The 19,492-nt window shown below is 39.0% G+C and overlaps 1 protein-coding gene across 1 annotated transcript in view; it reads right to left on the bottom strand.

The window, feature by feature from the left end:
• Positions 1-7,741: 7,741 nt before the first annotated feature.
• Positions 7,742-19,492, bottom strand: part of LOC117287755 (fibropellin-1-like) — a 35,852-nt gene continuing 24,101 nt past the window's right edge. The window contains exons 6-11 of the mRNA XM_033768259.1: positions 16,381-19,078; positions 15,863-15,996; positions 14,689-14,863; positions 12,759-12,948; positions 10,574-10,665; positions 7,742-8,250 (exon numbers count right to left, since the gene is read on the bottom strand). Of these exons, the coding sequence (XP_033624150.1) occupies positions 8,022-8,250; positions 10,574-10,665; positions 12,759-12,948; positions 14,689-14,863; positions 15,863-15,996; positions 16,381-19,078 (3,518 nt within the window). The 3' untranslated portion in view covers positions 7,742-8,021. The remainder of the gene's footprint in view (positions 8,251-10,573; positions 10,666-12,758; positions 12,949-14,688; positions 14,864-15,862; positions 15,997-16,380; positions 19,079-19,492) is intronic.

Below are 19,492 nucleotides of genomic sequence, written 5' to 3'. Positions count from 1 at the left end.
TTATACAGTAATATTGAAATCCTAAAAAAAAAAAAAATAGAAAGAATTGCAAAAACGTTTTCCCACTAAAAATGTGAAATTTCAGTAAGTTCTCTCTTAATAAAAGATAAGTCGAAAAAGCTGACGATCTGAGTTACATAATAACATGTCTAACTTTTAGTCTTACGTATTATTGTATTTTTAAAACGTTCAAATTTCTTTATAAGGGGAATAGTCGAGGTATGCGTTTAACTACTCTTATCATAGGCAGTACTTTTTATTTAGAAGCTTACATCGGATTTCGAAAGTACAAAACATTTTGAAAAACTTTTTACTTCGAAGTACCAGTTATGAAAAAAAAATTCACTTCAGCTTCCAGAAATTTGAATTGAAGGATTTAGTAACGCTTCTCGGATTGTGTATTTCAATGTAGATTCTTCTTAATCGCTCCAAATTTTCGGAGATATCTAAAAAAAAAGCTACCATCTTTTCAAATGAAATGAAATGTTCACACTTAGGTTAGTTTGTAGGATTGAGACAACCATAGGGTTCCAATTACCCGAATCGTGTACAATCATTTTAAAGGGAAGGTACACGTTTGGTAATTGTCAAATACCACTGTTCTCACTTGGTGTATCCCATAACCATAAAAATAACAAGCCTGTGAAAATTTGGGCTCAATCGGTCATCGAAGTTGCGAGAAAATGACGAAAGAAAAACACCCTTGTTGGACGAATTTGTGTGCTTTCAGATAGGAATAAAAGACTTCTAGCTAGAAGTCTTTTATTTTTTGAGTGAGAAATTACCTCGTTCTCAAAAACTACATTACTTCAGAGGGAGTCGTTCCCCACAATGTTTTACAATGTTTTATCAACAGCTCTCCAATGCTCCTTACCAAGTCAATTTTTAAGTTAATATTTTTTTTGAGTAATTACCAAACGTGTACCTTCCCTTTAAACAATATCTCAGCGCCCCGCACATAGCCAATCAATGATCAATGTGGAGTAAAGTTGAAGAGTAGCCTACCCGAAACGAAACAAATTCACAAGTTAAAAATAGTCTAAAATACACAATGTTTATAAAGATTCTATGTCAGATTTTTTGCCCCAAACATTAAAAAATAGATTTTTTGAGTGAATGGTAGTTCAAAGAGTATCACCCGCTCTAACGAAAAAAGTTTAACTTTTACTTTTAATGGTCAGGAACGATGACAAAAAACTTAAACGTTTCTTATAAAACCCATAAGAATTGGTCACGTGATATATATATTGTCGGGATCCCGACAAAAACTAATTTTTAGCACTTTATTTCACTGCTACTAATAATTGGCAGACTTTTTCGAGCAATGGCTCAAATGAAAGCTTGTAACTTTCTCGACCCCATCAAAATACCTATTGAATTTTAAATAAAAAATGTTGGGTCAAATCGGCCAAAAATCTGACATAGCATCATTAAAGGTGTGATAGTTTATGATTGATTAAAGCTGTATTTTCATTACAACCCTTTTAGTTTTCAATAAAATTGCCTTGGCACTACCATAATCTGCGAAAAGTGTAATCAAATAATGTGGTGACGTATTTTAAAAGACCAGCGAATCTAATATGATACAGGTAACGACACAATATTCAGAAAAACAAGTGTTCAATCCTCGATTTGCATGGCTGCGAGATTGGTAAGCGGACAGTGGTTGATTTGCCGGATTTTCTGATACACATACCTGTTTGGGTGTTCAAATGTGTCTCGTACCCCCTGATGGCTGGTTGTACACTAATGATAATTTGAAAGAAACACCGACCCATACAGACAAAAACTTTTCATAAAGTTTACTCGAGTTCTTAATTTTTTTAGTCAAAAGTTCAAGAAGCCACTTACCTATGAGAAGTGAAAAGGCGAGAATTAATAAGTATCTCATGATGTCAGTGTCTTGCCAGAGCTACATGTACCATCAGAAGACTCTCTGCGGACGGGTGAAGATTCCTGAAGCATTCAGCCAACAACACTCAGCGGCTTTACTCATCAGCTACAATGGGCGTCGACACTATTCCAGGGTCACTTAGTCCACTTTCAGCAAAGATACTAACCCGGTGACAGCCGACAAATTACCGGCCAAAGTTCTGCTGTGCCTGGTTCAAACGACGAGGGTTTAGAAATGAACAATTATTCCACTGATACCAATCAGTAATTATGATTAATCATTAATATGTGGGGACCCAAAACTAGTGAGAAAAACTTATTTGATGTGAAATGGTGATTTGGACTATTTTTTTTTTTAGTGATGGGAGTGCATGGTCTAGCGTGGTAAATTTGAACTCAAAATGTATGCTAATATTAGACAGCAATTAGGGACGGGCTTTTTTGATTTGAAGAACTTTGAGAAGAGCTTGTAAAGTGCAACCGTGATTTAGATAAAATAAACTATAAACACAGTAAAACCGAAGCAATGAATTAAAAATATGTGGTAGGCTGGGAAACAAAGATTATAGAGCGCTATACAATCTTTGCTGGGAATTAACTTAGCCCGTGTAGGGTGTCATGGCCGAGTGGTTCGGATCATCGAACTCTCTTTTCAGAGTCATCAGGGTGTAGGTTCGAATCCCGGTCATGATACTTGTGTCCATATAATTGCTTCTTATCACCCAGGGGTATGGGTATCCATCCCATGTGGGGGCAGAGATGATTCTTGGGATTGATTTAGCTATGGTGTGCTATACTCGGCAGCACACGCTGTATGCTCCCAAGGAGCTGAGATGGTATAACGAGTGAAATAAAAATGGCACAGTGATCAGAGGGTAATGATCAGAGGGTGATGCTAAGTGTCTTGAGCGCCACTGAGTGACTTCAAATATCCACATTAATATAGCGATAACACTTTCAACTTCCACTATTATAAGGGTTACAATTTGCAGAACGTTGTTTGTTCTCTTGACCTTTTGCTTCTCTTATGCACAATGGTGACAACTATAGCTACTGTAAACTGCCCATTGCTATAGTTGTGTTCATTGACTACTGTTTGACGGCTGTGACCTGGGACAAATATAACTTCTGTACTTTGCCTCGCGCTTATTAAGAGCTAAACTGATAAAACAGGCGTGAGTTCAACAGCGATTCACCCAGAGTGACAAAACAAGACCACCGAAACCAGAAACGTAGACATATAATTTGTGGATTTTGAACAAACTACTTGAAACTCTATACCGATATGATGGTTATCAAACATGATAGGAAGTTTGTATCGCCGTGTTTTAATTCATACTGGACAGTGCATGCTCATGGTGGGACCATTCCTTAAAGGCACTGGACGCTATTGGTAATTGTCAAAGACCAGTAATACCACTTGGTGTATCCAAACATTTTGCGTAACAAATCAGTCTGTCCAAATTTGTACTCAATTGGTCATCGAAGTTGCAAGAGAAATAATGAAAGAAATAACAGAATTTTTGCATCACAAAGTTGTGTGTTTTCAGATGCCTATTATAACTTATAAATAAAAGGCTTCAGGCCTGAAGTCTTTCACTATCCGAGTGAGGAATCATTTTGTAAAAAACTACGTCACTTCAGAGGGAATCGTTTCTCGCATTGTTTATAACATCAACAGCTCATAATTGCTCGTTACCAAATAACAAGTTTTATTCAAAAATTATTTTGAGTAATTACCAAAAGTGTCCGGTGCCTTTTAGTTGTAGTTTAACTTTTAAAATTGTAATTCATATCTTGTTATCAATCTTATCAAAAGATTGGCAACATTCTTGAGGTACTTCTTCAAATCGTCAACAAAGAAAATGTCCATGTTTATCACTACAAGCGATTTTATTATCGTTGGTTTATTGAGTCGTATTATTTAGCATGCGGCTTTAAGTTCAACATGCATGGAAGTACATTTGCTTGAGATTAATTTGATGCATCGAAATGTGTGAGAAAAGCACAACAAAGCATCACAAGCATGCGCATCATGTATGCCGCGTGCGCATTACTACTTGAGCACAGTACACACATGAGGCGCCCTACTTGAAGATCACATGGCTTAATGCGTATATTACTTGATAGCTAAGCAAAGTTTTGTGCTAAGCAGTTCTATGAAATTGGGCCCTGACCGGGTAAATTTGTATTGTTTACGTATTTCTTATAGCACACTCACATTACCTGGTAAATGTGCTGCCACCTACGTGTCCCAAAAAGTCCCCCATTGTTAAAATATCAAAATTACTTTAGTTTGTCTTTATCCCAAGGCAATCATTACATCCGTTAAATCAATATAAACTATCATTACTTAAGCCATGCCTTCATACATACAGCAATTAAATCGAAATATGCAATAAGTCCATAGTACAAAAGAGTTAAGAATAAATATTTACAGAAACAGTTTAATATGGAAAAGTTATTTAAACGATAAATTGGGTTTCATTTTTCAGCCACTTACATGATAAAATAGCAAACATTGTTTCAAGAAACTTTATGAGTGGCATCAGTATAAACTTCATTACCTGAACTACAAATTACCCGATTAGCTATTCTACAGTAAACTTTGTTTTGACAGTGCTGTTTGTTTGTTTGTTTTTACATACAATAAACAACAAAGCTTATGATCAAAATGCCATTTATACGTTTTCCAGTAAGAACTCAAAGCAAGTTCTTTTTTGAGAAAAAAAAAGCAAATCAGAACGAAATTTAAAATCAAAATAGCCTAGTCTATTTATTAAATAAAATCAAAATTAATGTTTTCACTCAATATAATAACGTTCTTAGATTTCAGTTCGAAGTTTTAGCAGTCCTTTGCCGAAAAGGAAAATAGTGCAGTGTACAAAAAATATTGAAAAATTTCATGGCCAGGTGCAAGTTTGTCAGCCTATATTCTGTACCCACTTTTCTTATGATTCTTAGCCTAACTTTGCAACCCACTCTTTAATGTAATTTTAATGTGAGTGTAAATACACACACAGGGCGAGTCAAAATACAGAAAGGACCGACGAATGTTTCACACAATAATATAAATGTGAAGATTTTACATTACAGGTTTTCCCTGCAAATTAACCACCTTGTGGCACAGTTTCGTTTGAAAATTAATGCTTTGTTGAATCACCATTCAAGAGCAAAAAGCAGAAATTCAATTAAACCAGTTTAGCATTCACTGGTCATTTTAGGTAATTCAATTTCATTAGGCCGCAAGACTCATTCAATTACGTAAAAGCCAGTAGCAAGAGCTGGTCAACTATTCAATTTCATCAATATTGTAAATAAGTAGGAGACATTAAATTTATGAATTATCAAAGTGCATTTCTTGAAATAGAACTAAGTAAACGAAACTCAATGAGAAAAAATGTAATCATGTGTGCACGAAATGAGAGGATTCGGGTAGACCCGGGATTTGAAAGTGTTTTAAAGAAATTGTCAGTGGATTTTTTGCTGAAATTAGTTGTGAAAAACTATACTATTATTCTAAATTCCCGGTTGTGAATGTATCCCAATGTTAAAACAATTGTAGTACCTACATCATTGTACAAAAGTGCTTTTTACAGCCGACTTTTTCTGGATAAGGGTATTAACAACAAAGTTACACACAAGTTCAATGAAGCATTGACATTTGGGTCAGAAATGTACAGGCCATATCGGCGTTAGAAAGATTTTATTATTATACAAAACTATGTTATAATCTCGGCGGAACTATAATGGTGGCAATAACCTTTCGGTTCAGTCATTCCCAGGTGGGTTTCACAAGTAAATTGGACGGAAAGGGGATACGCATTTATATCACACTAATAATCAACTATCATATTCATACACATTTGTCATAATTCAAATAAATGTAAAATGAAATACTAGTAAATAAATAAACTTAAAAAAGGTTGGCTTAATTTAGAATTCCACTTTTCTTTACTTAAATATTTACATTACATCACCCCTCCACAATTAGGCCTATGTGGTGAACAATTCATTCGTTACCTTTCAGTATTTTTATTCTTATCATAACTTTTAGCCCATAATTTTTGGTAATTTTTTTTCTTTCTTTTCTTTTTCTTTTGATTTAAAAAATTCATTATTTTGAAAAGTTGTTCTTTTTGAAACAAATACTTCTGAATTTAATAGCAGGTTAATTTATGTCTCAAGTGTATGCCGAACGGATTTGTGGTCGGTAAGCTTGATCTGGTAAGCATTGTCCTTTGAGCTTCAGCAGCTCCGTGATATTGCTCCCGGATTGTTCTGCTCAACCACACTTGGCCTGCAGATCATTGAGCTTGATCATAGGGTGTCGTGGCAGAGTGGTTAAGAGCATCGAATTCAAGCTCTTATGCTAAATCACCGGAGTGTGGGTTCCAATCCCGGTCGTGACACTTGTGTCCTTGAGCAAAATACTTTACTACAATTGCTTCTCTTCCCCCAGGGGTATAAATGGGTACGTGCGAGGGTAGAGGTTGATTTTGTGAATGAAAAAGCCTTCGGAGCGCCACGGCAGTTCGGGGCTGTATACTCAGCTAATCAAGATTAAAGGGATGTTATTGGCCCAATGGCGGGACTATAATGTAAAGCACTTTAATACGGTTTATTGTGAAATGCGCTATATAAGAATTTGTTATTATTATCTGGGGACACAATTATTATGCTACACAGGCCAGCAATACTGTACATAAATAAGGCAAATTTATTAAATATTTTCACTTTTTGGCCGGATCTGTGTTTTGTTTCATAATAATTAAGTATTTACTTTGTCAACATACAAGATATTGACCAAGTGAAAAATAAATAAAACAAAGTAAGTTATCAGATATAAAAATATTCATATCAAGAAAAAAGTAGTGCCTTGTCCGAATAAGCCGTTTGCAAGTTAGATTTGAATAATAACTCATACAATGACTTGCTTTGTCGCAAGTTGCTGACTAAATTTGAATTCTTTTGACAAAAGAGACAGTTGCTATGTCAAATGGTTTGGGGCAGGCTTTTGTTGCTGCCAACAGATGAAAACAAAACCTGGCACCATTGTGGCATACACATTCATTCAGAATTTTGTATGGGTCGTCCCAAGAATCATAATAATGACATATATAACAACTGTATAGACTGTGGAATTAAAATAGCACGTTGTACCAGACCTTAAAGGAACGTTACAGAATTGGTAAGAAACAAAAATCGTCAAGATCACAGATTTACATAAAACTTGCACGGTCTAATGATGATGATAGTTGAAAACATCCCTTGAAATATTTCTGTCTGAAATGTCATACTTGATGAGAAATAAACAATCTACATGTAACTTCGTGTTTGGAGTTTATCGCTCAGGGAGCGTTTTATTCATTTTTATTTTGGCATCAATGCAATGCAAAATTTGTAATCGGTTTTTCACTCTCCTCCGATCGATCTCAAACTTCTACAGGTTTGTCAGTTTATGTATAAGGTGGACTGCCAGCAACTGTTTTGTTAGCAAAAAACAATTCTGTAATGTTCCTTTAATCAAATCTAACTCGCAAATGGCTTATAATGGCTGCTGAGGTTTTAACTTGCTAAGCAGTGTCTCCCTTAACAGTGGTGAGCTGGCCAAATACTGTAGTTTAACAGCTCCAGTCACAAAACACTCCAAGTGTCTGGCTGGCTGATTTAGTTTTGAGAAGCATCCTTATTTCTTGAATTACGGACTAGTGAGAAAGCTAAAGGAGTCATAAATGACTGCAGCTGATTTCACGAAACGCTTGAGTTAGGACGAGTCACTCATCCTAACTTAGGATGGGTACAGAAATGAACTCGTCCTAAGTCCTAGGATTAATCCTAAATAAGGAAGAGTTTGATGAAATCGACAGCTGCTAACTGGTGCTGCTGGCCAGTCACTGAAAGGGTTAAGGGCAAACCCTGCCAAGGGTGGTGCTATGGACATCTTTAAGCTTCAACCATTGTTCATCTGATGATCAAACCGAACTTGTAGCCATTTATTTTGACACAGGCTTAGTAACAAAGGAGAAAAGAGACTACAGAGTTGGCTGTGACCCCACCCTCTATAAATGGAAGACACTTTGACAGAAACAATACTGTACAATTGTTGGTTGTGAGTAGAAAGAAACTCAGCTTGGGCTGAATGTAGACATCGTCGATACTCCGTTACTCAATCGTACATCTCTGCCTGGGGAGTCATTGGAACCCATGACAACGGTGCCACTGATAAATGTCTGGCCGGCAATAGACGTAACGCAGGGCTCTTCAGTTTGAGCTGGGGCATATGAGGCGTAGACGGGGTTGGAGAAGGTCGATGAAATGTTGCCGCATCGAATGAATTCTCCTCTCCTGCGTCTCCTAAAAAAAAAAAAAAAAAAAAAGCTTGGTGTTATTTGCTGTGTTCACATTGGATTAAGCCAGGTGCATACTTCCTGTGAGTGCAGAGCAAATTTGATGTCACAACTCTGTTTAAGCTGCAAATGCCTGGCAAGAGTGGAGCACAGCATTAAAATGAGCTCCACCCTAAATTTGGTACACCTCGCCCCATCTAAACCTAAATCTACTGCACTCCATGAGGCATGCAAAAACACAACATCTATCTATGTATTTCGTAATTTTTACAAAAAGTCTAGGCGCCATGTCACACGAGGCAATTACAGGCAACCAGTTCCAGGCAAGAAGAAAAGGCACTAACAATTTACTGTTCATATATTTGCTTTGGGTTCGCAGACATTGTTTTAAAATTGAGTTGTTTGAAAAGTAATTCTATAGCATGCACTGCATTTGGCTGGCTCCAAGTTGCCTCAGCTGTAATAAAAGTTGCCTCGTGTGAAAAGGCCCCCGACTACAAATTACAAGCGATGTCATGCATCATCAAAACCTGCACACATGCACTACATCCCCTAAACAATGTTCACTCTTCACTTCTTTAGAATTTAAAACTAACCATGGTTTGACAAATGACTCATTATTCATGTTATATTCGTTTATGAATAACTATAACCAACTCCAAGTTGCACCTTTGCATTTGCTTATGATAGTCAGTTTATAGTTTTCTAGTCCAATACCTTTACGAACGAATAAGGAATCGGCCCATTGGTCCAAGTATGTTATCTGTATATGAGTCCGTTCCCCTTCCAAGCACTCGGGCTTAATTCCATAAAGCTAGCATAAGCAAAAAATGCTGCTTAACAAACTTACTTGCTTAGTAATTCAATTTCAGGGCACCGATCAATACAATGGAAACTGCAATGGGGTTGTGGTCAGTAACCCATTTCTGCTTAGCAAAATATTTTCTGTAATAAGCAACCCTTGTATGCTTATATATCACCAGCTTTGAAATTGGCAAAAATCTGCTTCAAACTGTACCCGTGTAAAACAAGCCCAAAGGAGGACCCAGAACTATAATTTTGTTCATGCAAATTGAAAAATATAGGAAACAGATTATACTTCCCCCCGACCCGACCCCAACTACAAAGCGTGGAGTTCACTCATATCTATGACTACATAATCTAGAATAGTGTGCTGGTAAACTACAAAGAAGTACAGGCAGGTCACACAGGGTCAAACAAAATGAAACACAACCCACCATGGAATGGATGGACAGAATTCTTTGGACAAACAGAAACTTGAAATCGCTGCCCAAAATAGGTACACCTAAAGGAGTTGTTCAGATAACTTAATCAAGCAATTACAACACAAATATAATACACAAATAAATGGTATACTATAGCTTTTTTAAAAAGCTGTATGAAGGTTATTACACTTTTTAATAAAAATGGCTTCAAAAGCAGTCAGCATTTATAATGAACAGCAGAGAATACATTTTTATCAATATACAATACATTTTAAAGGTGCGTTGTTGGCCCAGGACCAGGGCACTATATGTAAAGCGCATTGAGACGTTTTTTGTGAAATGCGCTAAAAGGCCACATAACAAATTGTTGATCGTCCTTTTTTTTTTGCGGATGGGGGAGGGAGGGAAGTTTTGTTGACATGCCAAATATGAAATCAAGAATAAAGAAATCATCACAATCACTATAAAACAGAGGTTTTTTTGTTGTTTTTGATGTTTTCAATAGATTTGTCAAACAAATTTAACTCCTAGATGACTTTTTCTGTAAACTTTTTCAAACAACTAAGCACAGTTTAGCCCAAGTAAATATTTGAAGAATTGTTCTTGCTTTGCCAACATGAATTAAAACCTTTGTTAAACATCTTTTCAAACCTGTATATTTTGAGAAAAAAAAACAGCTGAAAAGGTTGTTTTTTATGATTGAAAAAAAAAAAAAAAAAAAAATGGGGTCAGGGGATTTTGAACGGTCGGGCGGGGACGATCAACAGTTTTTATTTTTTATGTGGCCAAAGAACTTGTTATTACAAAGAACAGCTATCGTCCAATCGTTTGCCTCCTTTTGGCCCCAGTGAGTGAGCTCGCTTCTCGACCACAGTGAGGGCACACATGCAAGAGGTATATTATCAGTGGAATTGTGTCACACTTGTGATCAGGGGTTCTCGGTTTTAAAAAGACACAAAGCGTTTCGTCAGTCAGATTTGAATGTCAGGTACAAATTCATTTTTCTTCTTTGTGAGAAATTCGGAGTGAGCATGTCATTTCACCAGACAACATCTCCTTCAGACTAATGGCTCATTACAACGAGGATAAAGGATGACTACTCACTTGTAAAGACCTCTTATAACCAGTAGGAGAATAAGAACCAGTAGAACCAAAGCAATGATAAGAACGACGTACCAGTGAAGTACCAACCATGTCTAGCAACAAAACAAGAAAAATATATAATAATTGATTTTGATGTTTTTTATCTTGTAAAATGTCATGCAATTTTACGCAATGTGATAATGTTAATAAATATACTAATATACCAATGATGAAATATGTAGACTCGTATTGGTGAAAGTACAATAATATGGGGGTTTGTGGTGCCATTATGTTGCAACTTTATTTTTGGTTCACCTGAAAAAAAAAAAAATAATAATAATAACAACAAAGTCTTATATAGCGCACGTATCTACCAAACAAGGTACTCAAGGCGCCGAGTATATACAAACTTTCAGTAAGATAGGTTATTGCAGTGATGAATTTTGAGACCCAAATAGTTAGCATCTTATAATGGTTTACAAGGTGCTATGGCGCATACAGCAGCCACAGCCAGGAACACTGGGGCGAACCCCTTCTCTTTTCGATAAGTGCACTGGGTTCTTTTACATGCGTTACATAACACATGGGACCAACGGCTTTACGTCCCATCCAAAGGACGAAGCAATGGTTAAGTGTCTTGCTTAAGGACACAAGTGTCACGGCTTGGGGTTCGAACCCACACTCTGCTGATCAGAAACACCAGAGTTTGAATTCGGTGATCTTAATTAACCGCTCAGCCACGACACTCCTGTTGGGAGTAGTTTGTTCTCTAGACATAATCACAACAAAGATCTTATACAAGTACTCTATACCCCATCCCCTTCTTAAAACATTCTGTATTAGTATTGAATTGTATTGAAAATTCAAATCAATTCAAATAATATTAATTTTGGTTTTTACCCATACACCGATGTGTGTTAGCACTGTATACTCAGTACTTTCCCGAGTCCTGTGAAAAAATATCACAGGCATGTTACTCGGGTGGGATTCGAACCCACGACCCTTGCAATTCTAGAGCAGTGTCTTACCAACTAGACTACCGAGATCGCCCGGCAGCTAGAGGCAGTTCGAATCCTGTGTTTTGGCAGCGGGTACCGCAACGATATAATAGATGTTAAATTTGCATCGGGGATAAAGAATATTAATTTTGGTTTTTTACCCATACACCGATGTGTGTTAGCACTGCAATTCAAATAAGGCGTAATCCCTGGCTATCTGCATCTTAGACTGAATCAATTCTTATTGCCCCCCCCCTACCCATATATGGTAACATTGGGAAACGCTCGTCAACGTAAATCTAGTTGGTACATAAACAGGTCACAGGTTCAAATCCTGCTCCAGTCAATTTGTCTTTGTACTCCCTGATATTGATTTAAAGGCATTGGACACTGTTGGTAATTGTCAAAGACCGGTCTTCTCACTTGGTGTATCTCAACGTATGCATAAAATAACAAACCTGTGAAAATTTGAGATTGATTGGTCGTGGGAGTTGCGAGATAACTATGAAAGAAAAAAAAAAAAACCTTTTTACACAAAGTTGTGTGCTTTTAAATGCTTGATTTCGAGACCTCAAATTCTAAACTTGAGGTCTCGAAATCAAATTCGTGGAAAATTACTTCTTTCTGGAAAACTACGTTTCACAATGTTTTATACTATCAACCTCTCCCCATTACTCATTACGAAGTGAGGTTTTTTGCTGATAACTATTTTGAGTAATTACGTACCAGTAGTGTTCCAATGCCTTTAACCCATCCAATCAGTTTCCCAGCTACTAGTTTGGTTGTTTCTTAAGTAACCATCTCGTTACGAGTTGTGGTGGTTCTGAGAAGAACCATTTGGCGAACAACTCAACATTTCGACTAGTGTGCTCTGATGGTCTTCAGGTCCAGATATATTAAATAAATAATAAATCAATATTACATAGTAACCCTGTAGAGACTGATTTCTGTATAATCAACACAAAATGCCCAGACATTGCTAATTGTTAATTTTCTGTAAAATTTTTTAAACAGAAAATTTGGGAAGTTGGTTAACAATTTGACAATTTCATATCCAGACATATGACCTTTACTCTTTATGTGAATGGAAGTAGGTCAAGCCTTGCAGCTGTTAGTGGCCGCTATGGTCATTTTGGTACAAGGCGCTTGTGGTCGTTAGGGTTTCTAAAGGGTTGAATTAATACACAAAGCAAATTTTCCGATCTTACCTCATCCTCTTTGCCCGATTCCGAGTGAACCTTTTCTGCGTTCATAGGAGGTTCTTTAAATATCTGATAGGGAGACAGCAAGAGCGCCACGTCCTGTGATGACGCACTCTCAAAGACATCCTGGAGCCGCTGGTTGGACTGAATGGTGCCATTGACGCTAGCGTAGAAAGTGACTGTGGTATACGGGGCACTAGACAATAAAAAGTATTTTATACCAATTGTAACTTTGTGTCATGGGGTGCTCATGGCCGAGAGGTTTAGAGCTTCAAATTCAAGTTCTGGTGGTTTAGTCATCTGGGTGTAGGGTTCGAATCCCGGTCGTGACACTTGTGTCCTTGAACAAGATATTTTACTATGATTACTTATCTTCACTTATGGGTATATCATGGGTATCTGCAGGGGTAGAGGTAGTCTTGGTTCAGGACTCTCCTGGATTTGTAACAAGAAAGCACGCTATCACCCCCAATGTGCTATCAACCACGAACCGCTATCACGCACGTCCATTTGCAAAAAAAAACATCCCCAAATTGCGAGTTAAGAAAGAATTAGTTTCTCTTTTCTATTAAAGCCAACATTCCCATCATTTTAATTTCAAATAAATGAACTCGGGTGATAGCGGTTCGTGGTTGATAGCGCGTTGGGGGTGATAGCGCGCCCTGTTGTGACAAATCCAGGAGAGTCTTGAACCAAGACTAGGGTAGAGGTTGATATTGATTTGAGAAAAGCCTTTAGGAGCACCGTGCATAGCAGCCCGAGCCTGCATGTTTACTCCACAGGAGATACAAAAGATTACAGGAATGTTATTGGCCCAATGACCAGGGCACTTATGTAAAACATACTGATTTGTTATTGAAAAATGGGCTAAAGAAACTAGTTAAATTATCCCCTTGTGAAAGGAGACAGTACAGGTAACCAATTCCAATCAATCTCCATGTTTTTACTCTTTATAATCAGCAATGGAAAGTTTGGATAAAATGATCGCTTTTTAAAAGTTTCTATTACGAATGTAAAAATAAAATTGTGTGTATAGTATGTATTGAATTGTGTCTGTTATTTGTGAATAATTTGGTTCTGAATCCCGGACTCTCAAAAAGTCCACCAACCAAAAACTGGAAGTCTTTGAGATGAGATGCCTCCGCTCCATACTAGGTATCTTATTAAGAGACAAAATGAGAAATCAAGAAATATGCAGGCAACAATTAACAGATGAACACAACAATAGCAGATGTAGTGACCAGACGTCACCTGAACTGGTTTGGCCATGTCATCAGAATGCCCGCCTACACTACGTGCTATACCCAACCTAATTTACTACAATGACTTCAACACTCCACGCCAACGAGGACGCCCACCATTCCCAGGTCGAAATTCCAGTTGAACCTAGTTAAACTGGGTTTAACTGGAACTAGTTGAAACCAGTTGATAAACTAGTTAAACACAGTTAAAACCAGTTGGTTTAATAAGGAAAATTGACAGAAACCAACTGGTTTATAATTTCAACCTAGTTGAACACAGTTAAACCTAGTCCAAACCAGTTGGTTAATATGGAAAATGGACGAGTTTGGTCACTTTCCAGTTGAACCAGTTGACCCCAGTTAGCTAGGTTCAACTGGAATTTTGACCTGGGTTGCGCTGGGAAGGCGCAAATTCAGGATGATGCCAACATTCCACTTGACGAGGCAGAGCATTTAGCTAGATAGACCTCAATGGGGACAGTTTTCCAAGGAGGCCAAGGGAGACACCCAGTCCTAAGCAGCTACAGGTAAGTAAAGTATTACGTATTGAATTTGAAAGTTTTAAGATCACACCAGGAAAACACCTTTCACTTTTATTTTTAAACTGAAAATTTAATTGGATTCAATTGAATCAAGATTGAAGTGAAGACAATATTAAGACAATTCCCATTTCATGTAAAAAGTATAGGTCTTACTCTGAGATAAGTGAAACAGACTCCTTCATGGAGATGATAGTGACATCCACAGGTCCAATAAGATCACTGCCTTTGAGTCGATTCTCCATCACACGCTGAAGACGCTTGGCTATAACTGCGGTTTGTGTAGGGTGTCCGTTGAATTGTAAGGTGAAAGAAGCTTTGGGTTCATCAACTGCGAACAAAGTAACAGCAAATAGTTTAAACAATTTGTGCCTCTCTGATAATGTCAGCAACAGAGTGTGGATTCCGATCCCGGTCATGAGACATGTGCCCTGAGCAAGGCACTTAACCATATGTGACCATCCACCACCAATTGGCTGTAAAGTTGACACTTTTACTGTTATGGGCTTAATGCATTTTTGGAGAGAGTGTGTAATATCAGCTTCAAAATGATACCATCCACATTTAAATCAGACTTTTCTTGACGAAGTTATGATTTCTCAAAGCCACATATTTTTTTATTCAGATTTCTCAAAGTTTCTTGAAAACCCAAACAATTTAATAGGCTCTGCAATATACAAGTGTGACTTTACAGCCCATTGGTGGTGGACGGTCACATATTTGCTTCTTAAAAAGTTTGGAAGGAAGTGCATTCTGCTCCAACAGCCAGGCTCCTAGTTGATGATACATCCTTACAGTTTTAAGTTTAGAATTTGTTTGTGACAAAGCTTGGGGGTATGACAAGGCTGTATGTCACAAGAAAATTCATTCTGAACTTACAGTTTGTGATGAGCAGACCAATTTTTTGAAATTCTTCCCAAGTTTTTGAACAAAAGTATTGCTTTAGACATGAGATAAGATCCAGCAGAGCACAACTTCGAACTTACCCTTTCTTCAGCAATTACCCTAGGTGAAAAACCCCAGAGTTCTCTTACACCCATTGGGGTCGCAACTAAAGTCATTTTCCAGGCATCTTTTCATTTAAATCGTATGGCCTAAAAGATGCCAGAATATGCTCCATTGCCTTAATAAATTGTCAGCATTATTTGTCAGAAATTCTCGCATGAGTCAATTATAGACCCCTTGCATAACGCAAACGCAAGTTTTCAGGCACAAAGAGCAGCTATCGTCCAATAATTTGCCTCCAGTGAGGGCGCTTTTTTTTACCCTAGTGAGAGCGCTTTTTGAGCGTGTAACACACATGCAATGGGTCTATTGAAACATTATTCACCTTTGTCACACAACGTCCCGGTGATAAATCTGTCACATGAGCAATGAAATGAATCCTGATTGGTTGATTCAGTACAAGTGCCGTTGACACATGGTGAAGAGCTGCAAAGCCTGATGCGGCTCTGGATTTCACATCTGAAAAGAACAAATGTATATCCTAAGACAGTGGTTTGGTTTGGTTACAGGTCAAATGAAATGGCATAAAATAAAGGCACTGGACACCTTTGTTGGTAATTGTCAGTAGACAGTATTCTCACTTGGTGTATCCAGACATAATGATTGGTCATCGAAGTTGGAAGAGAATAATGAAAGAAAAATACTCTTGCTGCACAAATTTGTGTGCTTTCAGATGCTTAAAATTCATTCAGCGAAAAACCTTTATGTATTACAGAATGAATTTAATTATAATGCCTAAATGACTATGGACAAGCTCACCAAATGTCGACTAGCCTTTTAAAATTCTATTAAAGTTTGCAGTCAGTACCTTATCAAACCTTTAAATCTAAACAAAAATCATACCTGTATCCGTCAGGTAGAGCGACACAACTTCCTGTCTCTCCACATGGTGAGCTTAGGCAGACATCTCCATGGGGTAGGGGCGTGACAGGGCTGTGACACCTGTACCCATTAATCAGATCAACGCAGGTGGCACCATCCAAACATGGTGAGCTGAAACACTCGTCCACATTGACCTGGCAGTGTTCACCGGATGTGCCGTCCAGACACTGACAATAAGGTCGACCATCACTCGATGACTCCATACATGAACCCTGATTCTGACATTCCAACTCTGCGCAGGTAAGCGCTGCCAACTGGCATGTGACACCCTTGAAGGCCTCAGAGCAAACACAGACGAATCCGTTTGTCTCGTCCAAACAGGTACCTCCGTTTGCGCACGGGCTACTTGCACATTCGTCAACCTGGACGTTGCATAAGGTTCCGGTGAAACCTGCCACACAGGTACATAGAAACCCATCTGCTGTTTCCATGCATGTCGAGCCTTCCATACATGGTGTGCTTGCACATGGTTGTGGAATCTCACATTTGTCACCACCGAACACGACAGGGCATATGCACGAGAAGTCGTTGATCCCATCAACACAAAACCCTCCATGCTGACATGGACCACTCAAACATTCATCAACATTCTCCTCACAGAGAACTCCCTTGAAGCCACCGGCACAGACACAGTGGAACCCATTCACCCCATCGTCACACAAACCATCATTCAAACAAGGCTGACTCTCACATTCATTAATATTCAACTCGCAGTTGACTCCTGTGTAGCCTTCAAAGCATGAGCAGTGATACTCGTTCAATCCATCGACACACGTTGCATTATGCATACAGGGTTGGTGACCGCAGTCATCTGCACTCGTCTCACAATCTAAACCGACGAATCCAAGTCTACATCCGCACTGGTAGCTGTCGACCAGGTCAAAGCAAGTTCCTCCGTGCATACAAGGCAGGCTTAGACAGTCATCTATATTTGTTTGACACGTATTACCACTGAAACCTTTCAAACACGTACACTCAAAGACGTTTAATCCATCCACACAAGTTGCGCCGTTGTGGCAAGGCATACTTGAGCATTCATCAATGTTGGTTTCGCAGAGACTACCACCATAGCCCAAGGTGCACGTACACTGGTAACCGTTAACAAGATCAATGCAACTTGCACCATTCAAGCAGGGTTGACTTTCACATTCATCGGTGTCGACCTGGCAAGACGTTCCTTGGAATCCAGCCACACAAAGACACTCAAAACTACCTGGGACGTTCGTACAAGTTGCGCCGTTTTGGCAAGGCGAGCTTTTGCACTCATCCACATCAGTTTCACAGCGACGACCATCATAGCCAGCTGGGCAGGTACAAGTAAAATTCCCAATGTTATCAGTACAGGTTGCCCCACTACGGCAAGGCTGAGTGGCACATTCATTTATTTCAGACTCGCACTGCACCCCTTCAAAACCCAGAGCACAAGTGCAGACAAAATGTGCGGGAGAATCTTCACAAGTTGAGTTGTTCTGGCACGGATCGCTCTCGCATTCATTCACATCGGTCTCGCATGTGGAACCAATGAAGCCTGTTAGGCAGGTACACTGAAACAGACCAACGCCATCGAGGCAGCTGCCACCGTTTAAACAAGGCTGGCTCTGACATTCATCAAGATCGATCTCGCACATCTGACCAGCATAACCATCCAAACAGTTGCAGAAGATCCCGTTCACCAGGTCAGTACAGACTGCACCATTTAGACAAGGGTTTGCAACACAATCATCCACATCCATACCACAATCAGTACCCGAGAATCCAGCAAGACACAAACATGTAAAGCTGGCGATTCCATCGACACAAATGGCATCGTTGAAGCAAGGCTGAGCACGACACTCGTCTATGTTTTCTTCACAATAAATACCTGTATACCCATCGAGGCATCCACAATGGAAGTGTCCTCTCGTGCTTGTACAGGAGGCTGCGTTCCGACAGGGAGCACTCAAGCAAGCATCGACTTCCTCCTGGCACCTCTGTCCAATAAACCCTTCCACGCATGAGCAGTTAAAGCTACCAACTCCATCAATGCATGTGCCGTTGTTCTCACAGGGTGATCCAGAGCAGTCATCAATGTCAACATCACACAATTCACCTTCATACCCTAAGGCACAAACACACTGGAATGAGTCAACACCATCTACGCAAGTACCAGCGTGCCGACACGGTTGCTCCGCACAGTCGTCAATGTTAACGTCACACCTCACCCCCGAATAGCCAGCCCTGCAACTACACTGAAACCGATTCACCAAATCTGAGCACGTAGCTCCGTTAAAACATGGGTCGCTCGCACACTCATCTACACCAACCTCACAAAGGCTCCCCTCAAAACCCTCCCAACAAACACAGGTGAAGTTTCCGATGCCATGCTCGCAAGTTGCGTTGTTTGCACAAGGAACCGAAAGACACTCGTCAACGTCGAGCTCGCACCTTTCGCCAGCGAACCCCAGAGCGCAGTGACATACAAATTGCCCAACTTCATCCATGCAGACCCCATCATAAAGGCAAGGTGAGCTTGAGCATTCATTTATGTCTAGTTCACAGTGAGTTCCTTCATATCCAATCGAGCAGTTGCATACATAACCACCAGGCTGATCCGTGCATGATCCTGAATTTAAACACGGAGAGCTGGAACACTCGTCAATATCCGTGTCACACAAACGCCCTGTTGAGATCAAGTCCAACAAACCACAACTTAGACATGTCATTACACTTTAAGTTATCAGTGATGGTTTAAAGGCATATAGAAACCTTCTGTTATTGTCAAAGACCAGTATTTTAAAGGCAGTGGACACTATTGGTAATTGTCAAAGACTAGCCTTCACAGTTGGTGTATCTCAACATATGCATAAAATAACAAACCTGTGAAAATTTGAGCTCAATCGGTCACCGAACTTGCGAGATAATAATTAAAGAAAAAAAACCTTGTCACACGAAGTTGTGTGCCTTTAGATGGTTGATTTCGAGACCTCAAGTTCTAAACTTGAGGTCTCGAAATCAAATTCACGGAAAATTACTTCTTTCTTGAAAACTATGGCACTTCAGAGGGAGCCGTTTCTCACAATGTTTTATACCATCA

The sequence above is a fragment of the Asterias rubens genome, chromosome 3 (assembly GCF_902459465.1).
Source record: "Asterias rubens chromosome 3, eAstRub1.3, whole genome shotgun sequence".
Lineage (NCBI taxonomy): Eukaryota > Metazoa > Echinodermata > Asteroidea > Forcipulatida > Asteriidae > Asterias > Asterias rubens.
The sequence above is the reverse complement of the archived record's forward strand: the minus strand, read 5'-3'. Positions and strand labels throughout refer to the sequence as shown.